This window comes from Crassostrea angulata, chromosome 10 (genome assembly GCF_025612915.1).
Source record: "Crassostrea angulata isolate pt1a10 chromosome 10, ASM2561291v2, whole genome shotgun sequence".
NCBI lineage: Eukaryota > Metazoa > Mollusca > Bivalvia > Ostreida > Ostreidae > Magallana > Magallana angulata.
The window spans coordinates 12,658,588-12,673,490 of NC_069120.1; the positions used below are offsets into that span (position 1 = coordinate 12,658,588).

The 14,903-nt window shown below is 36.7% G+C and overlaps 1 protein-coding gene across 2 annotated transcripts in view; it reads right to left on the bottom strand.

The window, feature by feature from the left end:
• Window positions 1-514: 514 nt before the first annotated feature.
• Window positions 515-14,903, bottom strand: part of LOC128167287 (ciliogenesis and planar polarity effector 1-like) — a 44,121-nt gene continuing 29,732 nt past the window's right edge. For both annotated transcript variants that reach the window (XM_052832907.1, XM_052832906.1), the window contains 24 exons: window positions 14,168-14,335; window positions 13,623-13,853; window positions 11,973-13,318; window positions 11,567-11,650; window positions 11,086-11,437; window positions 10,140-10,937; window positions 9,933-10,042; window positions 9,699-9,744; window positions 9,424-9,565; window positions 8,880-9,010; window positions 8,280-8,397; window positions 7,889-8,025; window positions 7,180-7,463; window positions 6,764-6,908; window positions 6,348-6,550; window positions 5,590-5,733; window positions 5,194-5,440; window positions 4,419-4,917; window positions 3,991-4,299; window positions 3,764-3,883; window positions 3,545-3,643; window positions 2,873-2,992; window positions 1,492-1,655; window positions 515-1,092 (listed from right to left, as the gene is read on the bottom strand). In XM_052832907.1, the coding sequence (XP_052688867.1) occupies window positions 874-1,092; window positions 1,492-1,655; window positions 2,873-2,992; window positions 3,545-3,643; window positions 3,764-3,883; window positions 3,991-4,299; window positions 4,419-4,917; window positions 5,194-5,440; window positions 5,590-5,733; window positions 6,348-6,550; window positions 6,764-6,908; window positions 7,180-7,463; window positions 7,889-8,025; window positions 8,280-8,397; window positions 8,880-9,010; window positions 9,424-9,565; window positions 9,699-9,744; window positions 9,933-10,042; window positions 10,140-10,937; window positions 11,086-11,437; window positions 11,567-11,650; window positions 11,973-13,318; window positions 13,623-13,853; window positions 14,168-14,335 (6,216 nt within the window). In that variant the 3' untranslated portion in view covers window positions 515-873. The remainder of the gene's footprint in view (window positions 1,093-1,491; window positions 1,656-2,872; window positions 2,993-3,544; window positions 3,644-3,763; window positions 3,884-3,990; window positions 4,300-4,418; window positions 4,918-5,193; window positions 5,441-5,589; window positions 5,734-6,347; window positions 6,551-6,763; window positions 6,909-7,179; window positions 7,464-7,888; window positions 8,026-8,279; window positions 8,398-8,879; window positions 9,011-9,423; window positions 9,566-9,698; window positions 9,745-9,932; window positions 10,043-10,139; window positions 10,938-11,085; window positions 11,438-11,566; window positions 11,651-11,972; window positions 13,319-13,622; window positions 13,854-14,167; window positions 14,336-14,903) is intronic.

The window sequence follows — 14,903 nt, forward strand, 5'->3', positions numbered from 1 at the left end:
CCTGTTGTATTAAGGATATGATTATTTGGTTGGTTTGCCCTCTCGTATACGTTATCTTATTTCAATTTCATTTTAATTTTTCCAAGAACAATAACACTGCAGCCACCCGTTTATAGAATTCAATAGGAAAATGTTTGCACGCAATTCACTCGTGATCTTCGATTATCATCTGTACGTATTAATTAAAAATAGTCCATTCAACGCCCAACCACCGAGGCATTGATCAACAAATATGACGCTAGTATTACGTGTGCACCAGAAATATCTAAAAAAACATGTTGTATATTACTTTAAAATAAGCAAGATGGCAATTTTAACAAGCTCAAATCAAAGTTGCTAATGGGGATACTAAAAGTTTCATTGCTATTAATTTTTCTGTATTAAAAAGGGTGAAACAGAAGGCTATCCTATAACACACTGCTGCCTTTTTGATGAAGGGGGAAAATTCTTTTGATTCATATAGATGTAGACTCAATGAATGTATAGAACAAATGGTATAACAAAAACTCCCTCATATCATGGTAATTTGTTATTTTATTATTAAATACATGTCTAAATGTGACAATAACTAAACAGATTGTAAAGAAATATCACAGATATACAACAGTAACTATCCTGGACGGAGTAAAAATAAACTTGACTTTACCTCGAAATTTAAACAAAGAGAAATAACTCTTGAATACGTATAAGAAATCAAATTCACATTTTGAGATTTTGATGTACATCTACAACTTCTTATTACAATTTCCAGTATACTCATCTGAACAATTGATATTTCTAAAACTAGTTCAATCAATTTCTATACCTAAAATTGTTTAATGTTATCATGAAGCAGGTGCAATTTTAATCCTGTTTCAATATATGACCTAAATTTTATTTGACATCAGCTATGAGGTCATCGACAGCGTCCCAGTCAATCACACTCATGACACTCCCACTTCTAACTGACGCAGCATCCGCTATTTGAGCAATTTCATCAATATCCACAGAACCTAGATAGTCATCATCCATAACATCATTATAGTAATCTGAAATTCCCTCCGAGGCAGTATAGTCCATTGATAGTCCTGTGTAGGAGGTTCTTCCATACATCTAAAAATCAAAGAAATATCATACTTAACTTGTTTTTCCCTTCACTAAATTCTCTTTATGCCAAGACATCAAGTTTCTTTCTATGATATATGAAGACCAACTACTGGTCTTAACCAGCCTTTGTATAAAAATTGATCTGTAGATTACTTATTGAATTATTCGATTGATAATTAACAAAGTTTAAGTCCTACATCTAGTACTTTTGACCTGAAGGACAGTCATGGTTTTTATTGTGATAAGTAGACCATCTTAAATGTGATGTATGATGAGCGTGAAAAACACTGTGAACTTGTCAGACCAATCTGGTCAACAACACGTACCCCCCCCCCCAATGTGTTCAAGTCAATATAGCCTTGATCTCTATTCAAGAGGGAGAGATATTTAGAGGTGCACACTTACAGTGGAGTTTTCGTCTTCATCGTAGAGAAGCCGCTTGACATCATCATCCATGGACCAATCACTGAGCACCGAGTCCCTGTCAGGAGACTCCCTGTATGGGTCTGCATAGGGTCGAGGCCGCATCTGGCCCCGGGCAGCTGACACTCGCTTAGGGTGTGGAGGAGCTTAAATGGAAGATAATAATTGATAATTTACGAAATTAGAGACAAATTCAAATAGATGGCATTTTTCTTCAGTGTACTGGTATGCCACCTAGCAAAAATCTAGCAATTCACAGTTTCTTTCAAAACTAATTGGTACAGACAACATTAACAGGTGTTTTTAATTCCATAATTAACACTGACAGATGCATCTAAGGATTGGAGTATTTATTACCATCACAACAGGTGGCATAATAATGGATGTGATCAAACTACTGAATGCATCAATCAAATTCCATATTTTGTTAATGATAAATTAAGTAATTGGTAAAATGTTTACCATGAGGGTGATTGACTTTCAAAGGTGTGTAATCAAAAATCTTTCGTCAATAATGTTATCTGTAATTAACTTACTTATTACAAAATAAAAGTTGATGCATCCCTTATTGTGATGCCTAATGATAAACTACTAGTATATCTCATGCATTGATGATTATTTCCGTTCAAATTTTTGACAATTACTACCTAATTCCATATCACAGGACATGTGAATTAACAATAACACAAGATTTTTGAAAGTTTCAGAATTCTTTCATAGAGGTTCATGTTATAGCTCAGAACACCAATCATAAATCTGTCTCACACATGCTGGGGAGTATGTTACTAAGAGCATTAATTGAAAGCAATATTTTGCCAATCCCTAAAGTCTCCAAGGAAGCATTAAATACTAATGCAATGTTTGTGATGTCTGAGAAGAACATGTTTATAACAATGAATAATAATGAATTGTGCACAGAAGTCTCAAACAAAGTAACAATCTAATAATACTTTGCTGTTTCAAATCTAAACAGTTTCCATAACATTTAGGTTTCCTTACAACCTTAACCATGCAAAATATGCCTTCAAAATTAAATTCATGATGATCGCTTCTCATTCATAGGTACTTATTCCTACCATCATCAAGTCACTGCGACTTTATTTTGCAATTTACCAAAGATAAAGTGGTTCACGCTAACTAATAGTTGCAATCAAGATGTAGATAATTCTAAAAACAATATACCAAAGACATTTAATGTCTATTTCGCGGTGAGATATAATTGTGAAGAAAACGCTCTCGCAAACCTCACAAAATTTTTTCAAATGCAAATAAAAGTTGTTTAACAGTATTTGGGACAATATCAGTAATGTTATAAAGAGTTGATTAGATGTTGACCAAACATCATCACTGTCAATTATCCCACCTTTGAATGGTGCTTGTATTTTTTTAAGTTGCTGAACGTAGGTTTTGGGTTGGTGAAGAGGTTTATGGGATTTCAGGAATGTGTGACCCTGGACTGTTTTAGACCCAGCAGACCTCAGACCTGTAAGAGAAACAAACCATTATGTTTTCTGGAATTAAAACTAAATGAAAATAACATAAATACTAAAAGGCAGTGGGAAAAGGTTAACATTGTGACATAATATAAAAGTATTATTTCTAAATCGACAGCGTTAAAATTCATGCACAAACTACAACTGTTCAAAGTATACCCAAATATCTGGTAAATTTAAGATGTTTATTTTAAGGGGTCCATCAAAGACCTTCATCATGGAAAATCCATTTTTTCAATTATACAATATTAAAAATTTAAACATCTATTCTGAAAAAAAAATTAAACAATATTTCAATAAAAAAATTCATTTAACTAGTAAACACAAGATTTTAATGCTAAGAATTTTGGTAAAATATCAACTTTTGAGTACTAATTTTTTGTAAAAAATAATAGACCTTCCAACTTTTTCTGACTGTATGTGCAAGCATCTACATGTTCAGTGTATTTTCAATGAAAAATTCAGAGAAATAATACTTATGCAATTATTATCACAGCAATTAAACAAAGGGCAAATAAATTCCAATGAGACTGTGAACTGACCTCTCCTGCTCCCAGGGTTTAGTTGCTGTAGTTGTTCTACATAGGTCTTTGGTTTATGGGCCGGACCAGAAGGCTTCCTCTGTATGGTTGTTGTCTTAGCTGTAAGTGTAAGTACCGTAACCATTTACATGTAGAACCAAGGCAATAAAGCAACTTACTCCTCTACAAAGCTTTCAATGTGATGACAAAAAGATTACAAAGAAATTGACATATTGTTACTTGAAGGTGCATGAACTCTGGGAACAATGGGTGTGCCAAATTTGGGTTGGTTTTCTCGCATGTCCTTCAGTCTCTCTGCATATGTTTTCACCCTTCTCGGTGACACTTTTCTTTTGGGCTCTATAATAATTAAAAGAAATTATAAAATTAACATGTATACGGGCTCTATGTTAAATATTGCTAACCAAACATTTTGTAATCTGTGCAATATTGACAGCCTTTCCCACCTTGAACTGTAAGATGGTCTCGACTAGTTCCTCTCTCAGTGGGTTCCCTGCTTACAGCCTCTCTTTCTTTGGTCTCTCTCTCAGATCTCTGATAATGATCAGGTTCTTCTTCATATGCTCGTTCTTTGGACACTTGAATGCGTGGAGCCTTTCTGGTAACCTCTGGTCTCTGTAGTCTCACAAGGTCCTTCAATGACTTCTGCTTGTACTCTTTGACTGGTTCTTGTTTTGCTGGTTCTCTGTCCCGCACTGTGATGTCCTGGCTGTTCTCCATGCTCTCCACAGCTCTGGCATACTCAGAGATTTCACCTACAGAACAAATTTTTCCTTAGCTCTGCCAAAGTCACAATTTTAACATAAACATTTCAAAGACTTCATACAACAATTTTCACATTTGACCAACTTCATCAATTTTTACAAGTTTTTACCTGTTGTCTCGCCAGTATTCTGGAGGAAATCGTCAGAGTCCATAAGTTTGAGTCGAGGCACCTGTCTGCCTGGGGTCTTAGGACTGACTGCCCTCCTCATTGGTGTCTTTGGATTGACGACCCTCCTCACTGGTGTTTTCAGGAACTGGTTCTGTATGATCTCCTCATCATCCTCTAACATGTCATCGAACTCCCTCTCCTGTACTTCTGTAGAGATTCTCACCGTCTGATGCCTCTTAGGACTGGGTTGTCTGTACACTGGTCTCCTACTGCTGACTCGGGGGCTAGGGTCCCTTACTGGAGTAGACTTGAACAGGGTTCTTTCCCTCGGTGGTGATTTGGAGGACTTCCGTCTGGGACTTCTCTCCCTGGCAGGTAGTTCTGGTGGAAGTTCTGGCTTGTCTGTCAAGATGTCTCCCAGTAATTGTTGTGCCTCTTTCATCCTCCTCTGCATGTCCTCCCTTCCTGTCCTTTCTTTATCAGGCACCTTGAAAGTTCCCTAGAATAAACAGACATTGTAGACAGATAAGAACATGTATATAACTTTCAATCAATTAGAAATAAGCACCTTTAAATAGTATTTTTCAACATAGCTAACATTCTTTGACATTGACAGAACAAAAATCATAAATATGTATTACTATTATGAATATTGTCCCTTTCTATTTACTTGTACTTATAAACCAAACGGAAGAACTTTTACACTACCCAAAGAATATCTCCATAATCTATCTACACGTAGCAATTAAGCCCAAAGAAAGAACTAGTGCACTACCTTGAACTTTGAGCTGGTGTCTGGCTTGAACGGCTTCTTCTCATGCTCCCGGAGTTCTGAGCGATACCTCTTGTACTCCTCCAATCTCTGGTGTCGTTTCTCCACCATCCAAGCCCTCAGCTGTTCTTTCTCTTCCCGTCTTCGTTCTTCCTCCTCTTTGCTGTCAGGGGCCTTGGACATCTTCTCTAATATTTCTAAACTGTGACGAATTCTTTCTCTTTCTTCCTCTGTGTGGTCAGTTCTGGCACTGAAATCAAGTTAAGTTAAGTCCACATTTACAATAAAATAAATAGTGCCAGATATTAATATTAAATTAATAGTCATCATATCATTCTTTACCTTGAAGAGATACAAATTCTTAATTACCTTTTAAAAGGAGTATCAATTCTACCTTACCTCATTTTAATTTTTTCAGCAAGTTTGACAGCTTCCCTTTCAGTGAAGCCTGCCTCCTCCAGATCTATGTCACCTTTCTCCACCATTTCTCCGATTATGTCACTTATTCCACTAAGTCCTGACATCCTGACTATTTCACCAGTCCTACAGAAAGATTAATCACACCAACATAAAAATCTTCAACTCCAAATCTACTTCGCATAGCCCTAAACACACAAATAAATGTGTTCCTCCATATGGTACTCACAAGGAATGAACTTACAATACCATTGTAAAAAAATTTTCATAATTTACCTAATGTTTGTGAACATGTAAGTTTATTTCTCTAGAATTGCTCTATAAATTATGCTTAATTCAATAAAAGTGGTTAAGGAAATTTACAACCATGTACTTGACAAAATATAAACCTACAAGAATGAATACCATTTTAAAAATTTTTTAGTGTGTCTTTTTTAAATGGAAGTTATATAAAATAATAAAATGAATGATGAATGTAAATATTAATCTATGAGCCTTTTAATACAAGTAGATTTTTCAATGATAACCACTTCCATAAATCAAAAGTTTTTATAGATTCTTTTTTACACAAACACTTAAAATGCATAAACAATCTTAATACATACTTATATCAGTACTAATGTATAAAATGAATGGATCTAAGAAATGATTTTTAATTTACAAAATTTACATTATGACACTAACAAATGACCAAGATAGAATATGAAGAGTTACAGTATCATTAATCAGTAGAATCTTACATTGTTTTTTCTTCCTCTACGCTGGACGTCATTGGCTGCGTCCTGTCAGAGGTCCTTCCTGTCCTAGGAGTTGGGGATTTACGTGAGGATTTGGGGGTCCTTACAGGTGATCTTCGGGAGGATTTGGGAGTTGGCACAGATTCCTTCTCCTGTTGAGGTCTGGTTTCATCCACACTTCCAAGTGTATCCAAGGTGTTTAACATCTAAGATAACATTTCATAACATGATTACTCTAACAATTTTTACTCTCTTTAAACAAAGAGAATCTTGAACATTTTATTATTAATTTCATCTTGACCCCAAAGAAAAAGAAGTTCTTGATGTACCTGGTACATAGTTTCAATAACTTCACTCATGTTTAAATTTGAAAGAGATTTCAACAAACTCAGCATTACAGATATAGCTACACTGTTTACCAGTCTTGTGCTGTGGAAGTCACGCTCTATGTTAGCTGCCATCTGGTCAATGGTGGACATCTGGCGTCCCATGTCCCTGAGTCTTTCTATTACTGCCCCCCTGGAACCCTCCACACTGTCCCTAGGCATCACCGCTACAGACACTCTGAAGAAGGAATGTCATGTACGTCAACCTCATCATTACCATAACACCGACGTTATCAACAGTGTGTTCTTGTATGATACTTTAATTCCATTTACTATCTTTTATTCTTTTTAATGTAAATAATTTAATGATATGAATATCATTTATTCTTAAGATAAAAAGAGGAAAAATTTAGCTAACATTGATAAGTTTGATCTAAGAATTCATAGCCAAAGAGGATTCATAAAAAAAAAAATAACAACATTTATTAAAATGTTTATTATATTCTAACCTATTGTGATGTGGGAGATGAGATTCAAACATGCGAACAGTGACGGAATCCTGTTTAAATGGCCGCTCAACGGTTGGCTGAGCTGGTCGCAATGCACCTCTCATGGATTCCTCCAGCTCTTCAAGGTTACGACCCTGAGCCGTTGTCATGGTTACAGACTGAGGAGCCAGACCAAGGTCATCCCCTGCAGGTTCTTCTTTCTCAGGAAGTTTTCCAAGGTCATGAAGCACAGCTGAGGCATCAAGATCCACCACATTGATGTATGATCTACCTTTTGGTCTTTCCTAAAAGTTTAAAGTGGAAAGTTGCACAGAAATTGGATAGTCTTCCATTAAGTAAATCAAGGTTTTATTTTCATGTAAGGTTTAAAGCAATTAAACTTTTAATATCAAAGTACCAAAACGGAACCATGATTGGTGTATTTTTAGCATTTGTTGAGGTGGTATATGGTTGATTTATTGTATTTTGGGGGCTTATACATCTTTTATTTTTCAATGAGTCTTTACTTAATCAGTACTGGTATATTATAGATCCTTTCCTTTATAACAGGAAATTAATATACTAGTAGCTTCATTAAAAAAAAACCTGACCAAACTTTATCAAAATAACATAGTGCTGATGAATAAAGTTTCAGAATGTACAAAATGTATTCAAGAAATGATTCAAATAGCCAGCATGTATTTAAATAAGACAAAAAAAAACCTCCTACCCCTTGATGGAGGTTTGGAGTTGGAGGTTGTCCATTAGCATCAGCGAACCGAAGGCCCAGGTATATGTCTGGGGGGAGAGCCCGCCCCTGACGACTTCTGTTGTACTCCATAATGGCCTCCTGTATAGGATCCACACCTTAAATACCAAAATTCAATCTGTATAGTTCTTGTTTATACAAAACATAACAGAATATTGGATATACATTGTACATATATATGAAATTTCTGTACAAATCATGTATGAATCATAAATTTAAAAAAAATCCCTGTTAAACAAATGCTGCCTAAATTAACGTCATATATCATGCAGAGGAGAATTCCTCATATACAAATGCTTCTTACAATATAAGATAACTCTATGTCTAAGTAAGAATTTGCTTTGATAACTACCAGTGTCTTTGGTAATTGATGTGGCTGCTTCAGCTGTTCTCACACTCTCCATTTCTAAAGAGGCTCCGGTTCCTATTTGAGCATCCTCATAGTTCTTTGTCATGGTAGCAAAATCAACCTTCAGGGAAATCATATGATATTAAATGTTTTGTAGGCAGAGAAAGTCGTTAAAAGGGAAAAACATTATCATGACCTGACTGCACATACTGTTTTCAGACTTTCTGTTAGGAGTAAATCCAGATATTCAAAATGTACAAGTTGACTTCAGTCTATTCTCAAATTATGGTCTTGGTGGCTAGGTGTACATTCATTTCATCTACTGTATACAGGGAAATATTCACCCCCATTTTATTTTCGCCCCTTTCGCCCTCGTTGTTAGAGGGCAAATTTAAGACTGGGTGAATTCTATGTTGCAAATAATATATCTGTTAACACAACTGCATCTGGGCGAATTTAAGATGGGGCGAAAAAGCTTGGAAGTGTAAAAGGGCGAAAATTACATGGGGGGAAAATAACCCTGTATACAGTATTCATGTATGGGAATTAGTCCTGCATTTAATTTTTACCTTAATAACTGCAGTTTTTGTGATTCATGTTTACCTTTTTCCTCTTCTCTCTCTTTTCTTTAGCGAGTTGTTCTCTCATCAACATGGCCGTTCTGTACTGCACCCGTGCATTAGTATCAGCTTCAAAATCTTTCTCATTCATTTCCAGGTAATTTTCAAAAGAGCCTTGAAGTAATGAAATAATACACTATACATCACCTGAACATTGCAACATTAAATTCTAGTGTTCTGGCACCCCCAGTGTACATATTTTCTCTGTACTAAGTCTATTTTTTAATATCAGTACCTTATATCTGACTATTTTCAAAAAGTCACAAAAATACTACCAGAATATATAGAAATTATATCTATATTATATCTAGTTTTATACATGTACTGTGGAACTTTTAATATTCCTGGTGAGAGCAATGAAAAGTAATAAGAGAATCCAAGATGCCATACAAGTTGTTTTGTTGTAAGTTTGCATTACAAATTGCATTTAAATACAGTTCTCTGCACAAATTTTCACCGCTAATTTACTATTTTTTATACTTTTTTCTTTACTTCTTTCACACCACTACTCTGGTCTTGATACTGACCTGGCTGGATAGCATAACCATCATGGATTCCTGCCTCCTCATCCTCCTCTTCTGTTGTGGATTTCTCTATGTTGTCTGTAGCATCTTTTTCAGAAGCCTTTTCACTTTCCTCTTTGGGAGACCCTCCTGATTCTGAAGAAACCTATGTAGGAAGAATATAAGCATTGAGTTCCTCTATGAAATTCCACAAACACTATTTTAAAGCTAGTCCTCAACCCCCTTCTCTCTCTCTCTCTCTCTCTCTCAAAAAAAAAAAAAAAAAAAGTTCAACACACCTTTTCAGTTTCTTCTTTTTCAGCTGGTTTTTGTTTTCTTCTTCTCCTATGAAGATATAATTGCATGTTTTCAAATAAAACATTCCGTTCAAATCACATGTATTTCTGAGCAGAAGACTGTTGGTTTTCTATTCATCAAATCATGAAGAGTATATTACACAATGGTCATTTATACAAAAATACAAGCTAATCAAATTATGTCCTTATGTTTGGTATCAATAATCAAATAGGTACCTCAAAGACCGTTCCATTTCATTCTCTTCTCTCTGTGTCTGGCCATGTAAGTTAGCTTGTAAGAGATGGCTCCCAAGCTGTTTCTGCTCTTTTTCTTCAAAATTTTCCACCTTCAAATGAAATAAAATGATTTCTTTAATCCTTAATCTTTGATATCTTTTTTTCCTACTGTAACCATGGAATGATAAATCTTTGCCAAAAATATACCTGCTGATTGAAAAACTCTCTTGCGTGTTTGTACTTGGACATTTCTTTCTCCTGTAATTCCTGTTCATGTGCCACTAGCAGTGCAGGATCCAGTAGACGCCCAAAGCTGGACATGTTCTGAGGCCCAAGGTAAGGCTTGTCTTCAGGAACCAATTTAAGCAAAGGCATTTCTATAGACTGTGGCACAACCCTCTGTGTTTGTCTCTGTTCCTCAGGAGTATGTGTTACAGGTGGAATAAAAAAGCTCTCTTGGTAAGAAGGCGGGGGCTGTGAGGGCGGACCAGGAGAAACACGTGGAAAATTTCTCTCAGGAACTTGATGTGGTCCATGGTAATCCATTGGTGGGGCTCGACCTCTCTCCAGCTGGAGCAGTGGAACTTGTTGATTATCTTCTCGCAATGGCCCCTGAGGTACTTCAGCCCATGCAGGCATAGGAATAGGAGGCAACCTGAATGGTTCATCATCAATATCCCTCTCTGCTTCTACTTTCAGATATCGAGGAATAACATTAGGGTCATCTTGATATTGATGGAACCTTTCTCCTGACCTGCCTCTCCTTTCAGACATCTGCCTTTCTGAACGTAGTCCTCGCTCCTCAGGAGAATCAAACCTCCTCCTGGGTGACCTCCGTGACCTCCTCCTGTCCTCACTTGTTTCCAGCTCTTCGAGGACCATGGTATTCCTCGTGTCATTAACCCTTGGAGGACTGTGATGCATAGCTTGTCTGTGAGGAGTCATGGCTTCCTCCACTGGTTCTTCTAATGCTCCCATCATTGCCATCATGCTTCTGTGCTGTGCCTGTTTATAGAGACATACAAAATATTGAAATACCCATTGCTACTATTTATTTTTTAGTGAAGGTCTTGTATGCATTCAAAGATTCCTAATATGATAATAATTTGGCTTTCACTGTTAACAGACATATTCAACTGAAACAATTTTTTACCTCCATCATTTTCCTGAGTTCTCCTCTGATGATACCTTGGATTTGATTAGCTATATCCCCTGGTACTTCTGAGCCCTGTCGCTGCTGGTTAACATGACCAGATTGACTTCTGTAACTTGGTGACTGACCTCTGTAACTAGGAGACTGACCCCTGCCCTGTGGGGACATTCTCTCAGACCTCTCCCTATCTCTTGACCGTCTGCTTCCATTTAATGTGGACTGTCTGCTGCTATTTGGAGAATGGCCTCTGCTGTGAGCTCTTCTACTGGATGACCATTTATCAACATCAATTTGTCTTCCAAAATCATAATAATCTGCACTCCTTTCCCTGGAATTAGGCCTGCTTCCAAGTCTGAAAAAAATTTAACAATAAAAATTCCTGTCAAATGGTAATACCTTCATTAATACAAGAAAATAAGAAAAATCTTGAACTTTTTAAATGTAAATTTAAAAGTTCACAATTGATAACACAGTATCTTACTTGAAAGTGTTTGAAGATTGGAACTCTCTAGTGAATGCCTCTTGGTCTAGAGAGCTGACTTCTAAAGAACTACTATCCTCTTTGCTAAAAAAAAAAAGAAGACAATGATCTTTTAAAACATCTCCAATAGATTATCTAAGAGTAGTATCTGTTCTTCTTACCAAAAGATTGTGATTTATGGTCCATGGAGAACAAATTAAAGATTATATACAATGAATTGCTTTCAAATTCTCATTACATTGTCAATGGACACAAGTTAGTCCAACTGGATCCATAGCAAACAGGCCACATTTCTTTTTTTGTTTTTGCAGTAAAGCTGATTTTTTCTAATATTACATTCACAAATAAACATGTTTTAACAAATGAAAGCTGTCATAACTGTGACTGCTCATCAAATTCATCTTACCCATTCAATAACTCTTCATAAGCAGAGTGCATCTGACTGGCCTCTTGTTCTGGTTCTTGCTCTAAACTGGTGCTTGGTGGACGGTCTGCTCTCCTCCTTGGTCTCCTGGTCTTTTTTTGCAAGGCCTCTGTAACTTCTGAGTTTACTTGTGTAACTAAATTGTCTAAAGAATGTCGTTCAACTATATCCTTTTTCTCTCTCAGAGTCACATTCCTACTTGAAGACTTTGTACTATACTTGTTTTCTAGCAGCCAAAGTGCCAATACCACCAGCCGCGGCGACACATCAATTTTTATGGTTGGTCGGAATTCCAAATCTTGTTCCCCCTTCCAGTGGAGGCCCAAAGAATGTTGCTTCTTACACCACACTGCTAACCAGTCCAGACACTTCTGCAGGCGTGCATACCTTGAGCCAAAATCTGCCTCCACTGACCACAAGTTCTCTGCTCCAACCTGTTGTCCTTTGTACAGTGCTTCCTCCGACTGGTAGAACTTGGATGCAAGGTTGGTCATGTTGCCCTTGGCTTGTGAGGGAGAGTTGCCGATTTGTTCTGTAGACCCTGAATTCTGGCTCATCCTGCCAGGAGATGACATCACCACTAAGTTTGTTTTTGCATCACTTGGTTTACTAACTTTATCCAAGTCATCAAACTCCTTCAAGCAGATGTGCTCTGCAAATGGCATTAGGAGAGGTAAGGGCTTTGAGGTGCTTTTCTTCACTGAATCTTCCACCTTAGTGAAAGAAATGGCACAAAATGTGTCCAGAAACTCCAGATATGAAAGTTTGGTTTCAAATGGTCTGGAACCAATACAAAACGCTAGTGATTCTGGTGCCAAACTAGAAGTCAGACTTTCTGGAGGCATCCTACCACTGCTGTCAAAAACAAATTCATCATAGGCTCCAAATATCTTCCTTTTCTTCTTTAATACTTTGAGGACTGCTTCACACTGCTTGGAAAAATACATGGACAATGACTGGCCACGAGGGGAGGCTTGGAAAAATGTGACCGATTTCCTTCCATCATTTTCATCTTCCTCCTCCTGCTCCGGTTTTGCTGACTTCCCATCATCCTCTGGTTCTATGAAAACAGCCTGCCAATTATTCAGGAACTTTTCCAGTTTCTCTTGCACTTCTGCATCTAGGACCTCTGGGTCATAAAAGTGTTCAGCCAAAATGTCAGCTGTGTCCTCTGATGGAGGAAACTCTAACAAGAGTGAGAGAATGACTTTGAAAATGCATCCCTCATCTGGCAGAAACCGACTGAAGGTCAGCATTTGTACAGCCCATTGAAGAGTGGTGAAGCACTCTCTGTTCCATTTTTCTCCTTCTTTGGATTCCCAGCTTTCCTGTAATACAGAAACAAGATACCGGTAATAAACAATACAATCTCTTACTATTATTTTTAAGCATGGCAATCAGAGAAAAAAAAGGAAATTTCTTTTAGAAATGCAGTTTGCTACAGGATCATGTTTACTCATTCAACTCTTTTTCTACATATCATTATGAACTTCTTATTCAATCACACAGTAAATTACAAAAGATAATGAAAAAAACCCCGAAATTTATAGTTTATTTCCAAAAACTTTGGTAAAAATACACAATAAAGATTTTCTGACAAATTATGTAAGGTTTTACATTTTGAATACTTACACGTAAATAATCCTGGTAATTCACATCATTCAGGTATTTTTCACGGCTTCGTAAGTTATAGGATAGTTTATCTCGAGCATGAAGAAGCCAAAGAAGTGAGCAGAAGTCCCTGAAACTCAAACAAACTTGCTGCACTGCCTCAACATCTTGGAAAGGTCGTAGTGAGGACTCAACTTCTCTGTACTGTTGCAAGACTTCAGGCAATTCCAAGCATGGCCCTTCAGTTGTGGACTGAAGTGTTGGAAAATATATGAATTTTAGAAATGAAGACACATTTGACTACAAAATTTTATTTTCACTTATGAATAAATTCTCAAATCAAAAACTGTATAGCTTGATTTTTTATGGGTGCTATTTTTTGGCAAAATTTTGCTTTGTCATCTCCATGATAGAAAATACAATCTCCCCGAAAATTGTTTTAAACTCTTCTCAGTCATCAATTTAAAAATTGCTAAAAAAAGTGTTAAGTTTACTTGTAGCAACATGATCCAATAAATATAGAATGCATAGTTCGTGTTGTTTACATTTTGTTTACCACTGCCTACCTTGAACTGTGCGGCTCTCTCCTGGATGGCACTGAGCTCCTGTACATACCAGCGAGTGACCGGTAGAGAGAGGTGAGAACTGTTGAGGACCACAAGGATCAGCTGGATCAGAGAGGAGGCCTGGAACCTCAGCCTGCCCTCCCGCACCACCTCTATAGACTTCTTGGACTGAAAAGACCACATACATATATCCATTTATTTCATATGTATCTTGCAACATGAGATTTAATTGGCTAACAAGCAGGGTGTAAATATATGTACACTCAACTTGAGCTGGAGATTAATGAAGAAGATCACAATACATTAAATGCATAAAAATGTGACGCGAAGCGGAGGTTGACAATGGTTTTTCGAGGGGTGTCAATTTCAACTGTTATCCTCCCAAACAGGCACTATTTATTTTGTTATACTGAATGTCTTAATTTTTAAGAAAATTTTACTGCTTTTATATAGGAATAACGTGAATTCTACAGCGAACCGTACGCGCATAATTTTCGCGCATGTAACAATTTTTAATGTTACCCGTTGCTAATGCTGAGGGTAATAGAAAGTATTATGAACTGCGTCTTAACCAATCAGATTTCAGTATTTAACATGAAAGTATAACAATAAACATAGGTAATCACAGATTACAAAGCTCACCGAGACGAGGCATCACCCCTATGAGACCACCTTTATCATATTGTATGAAAATCATACTTTATGATCTTGGATATTCATGGATTCTGTTTTGACA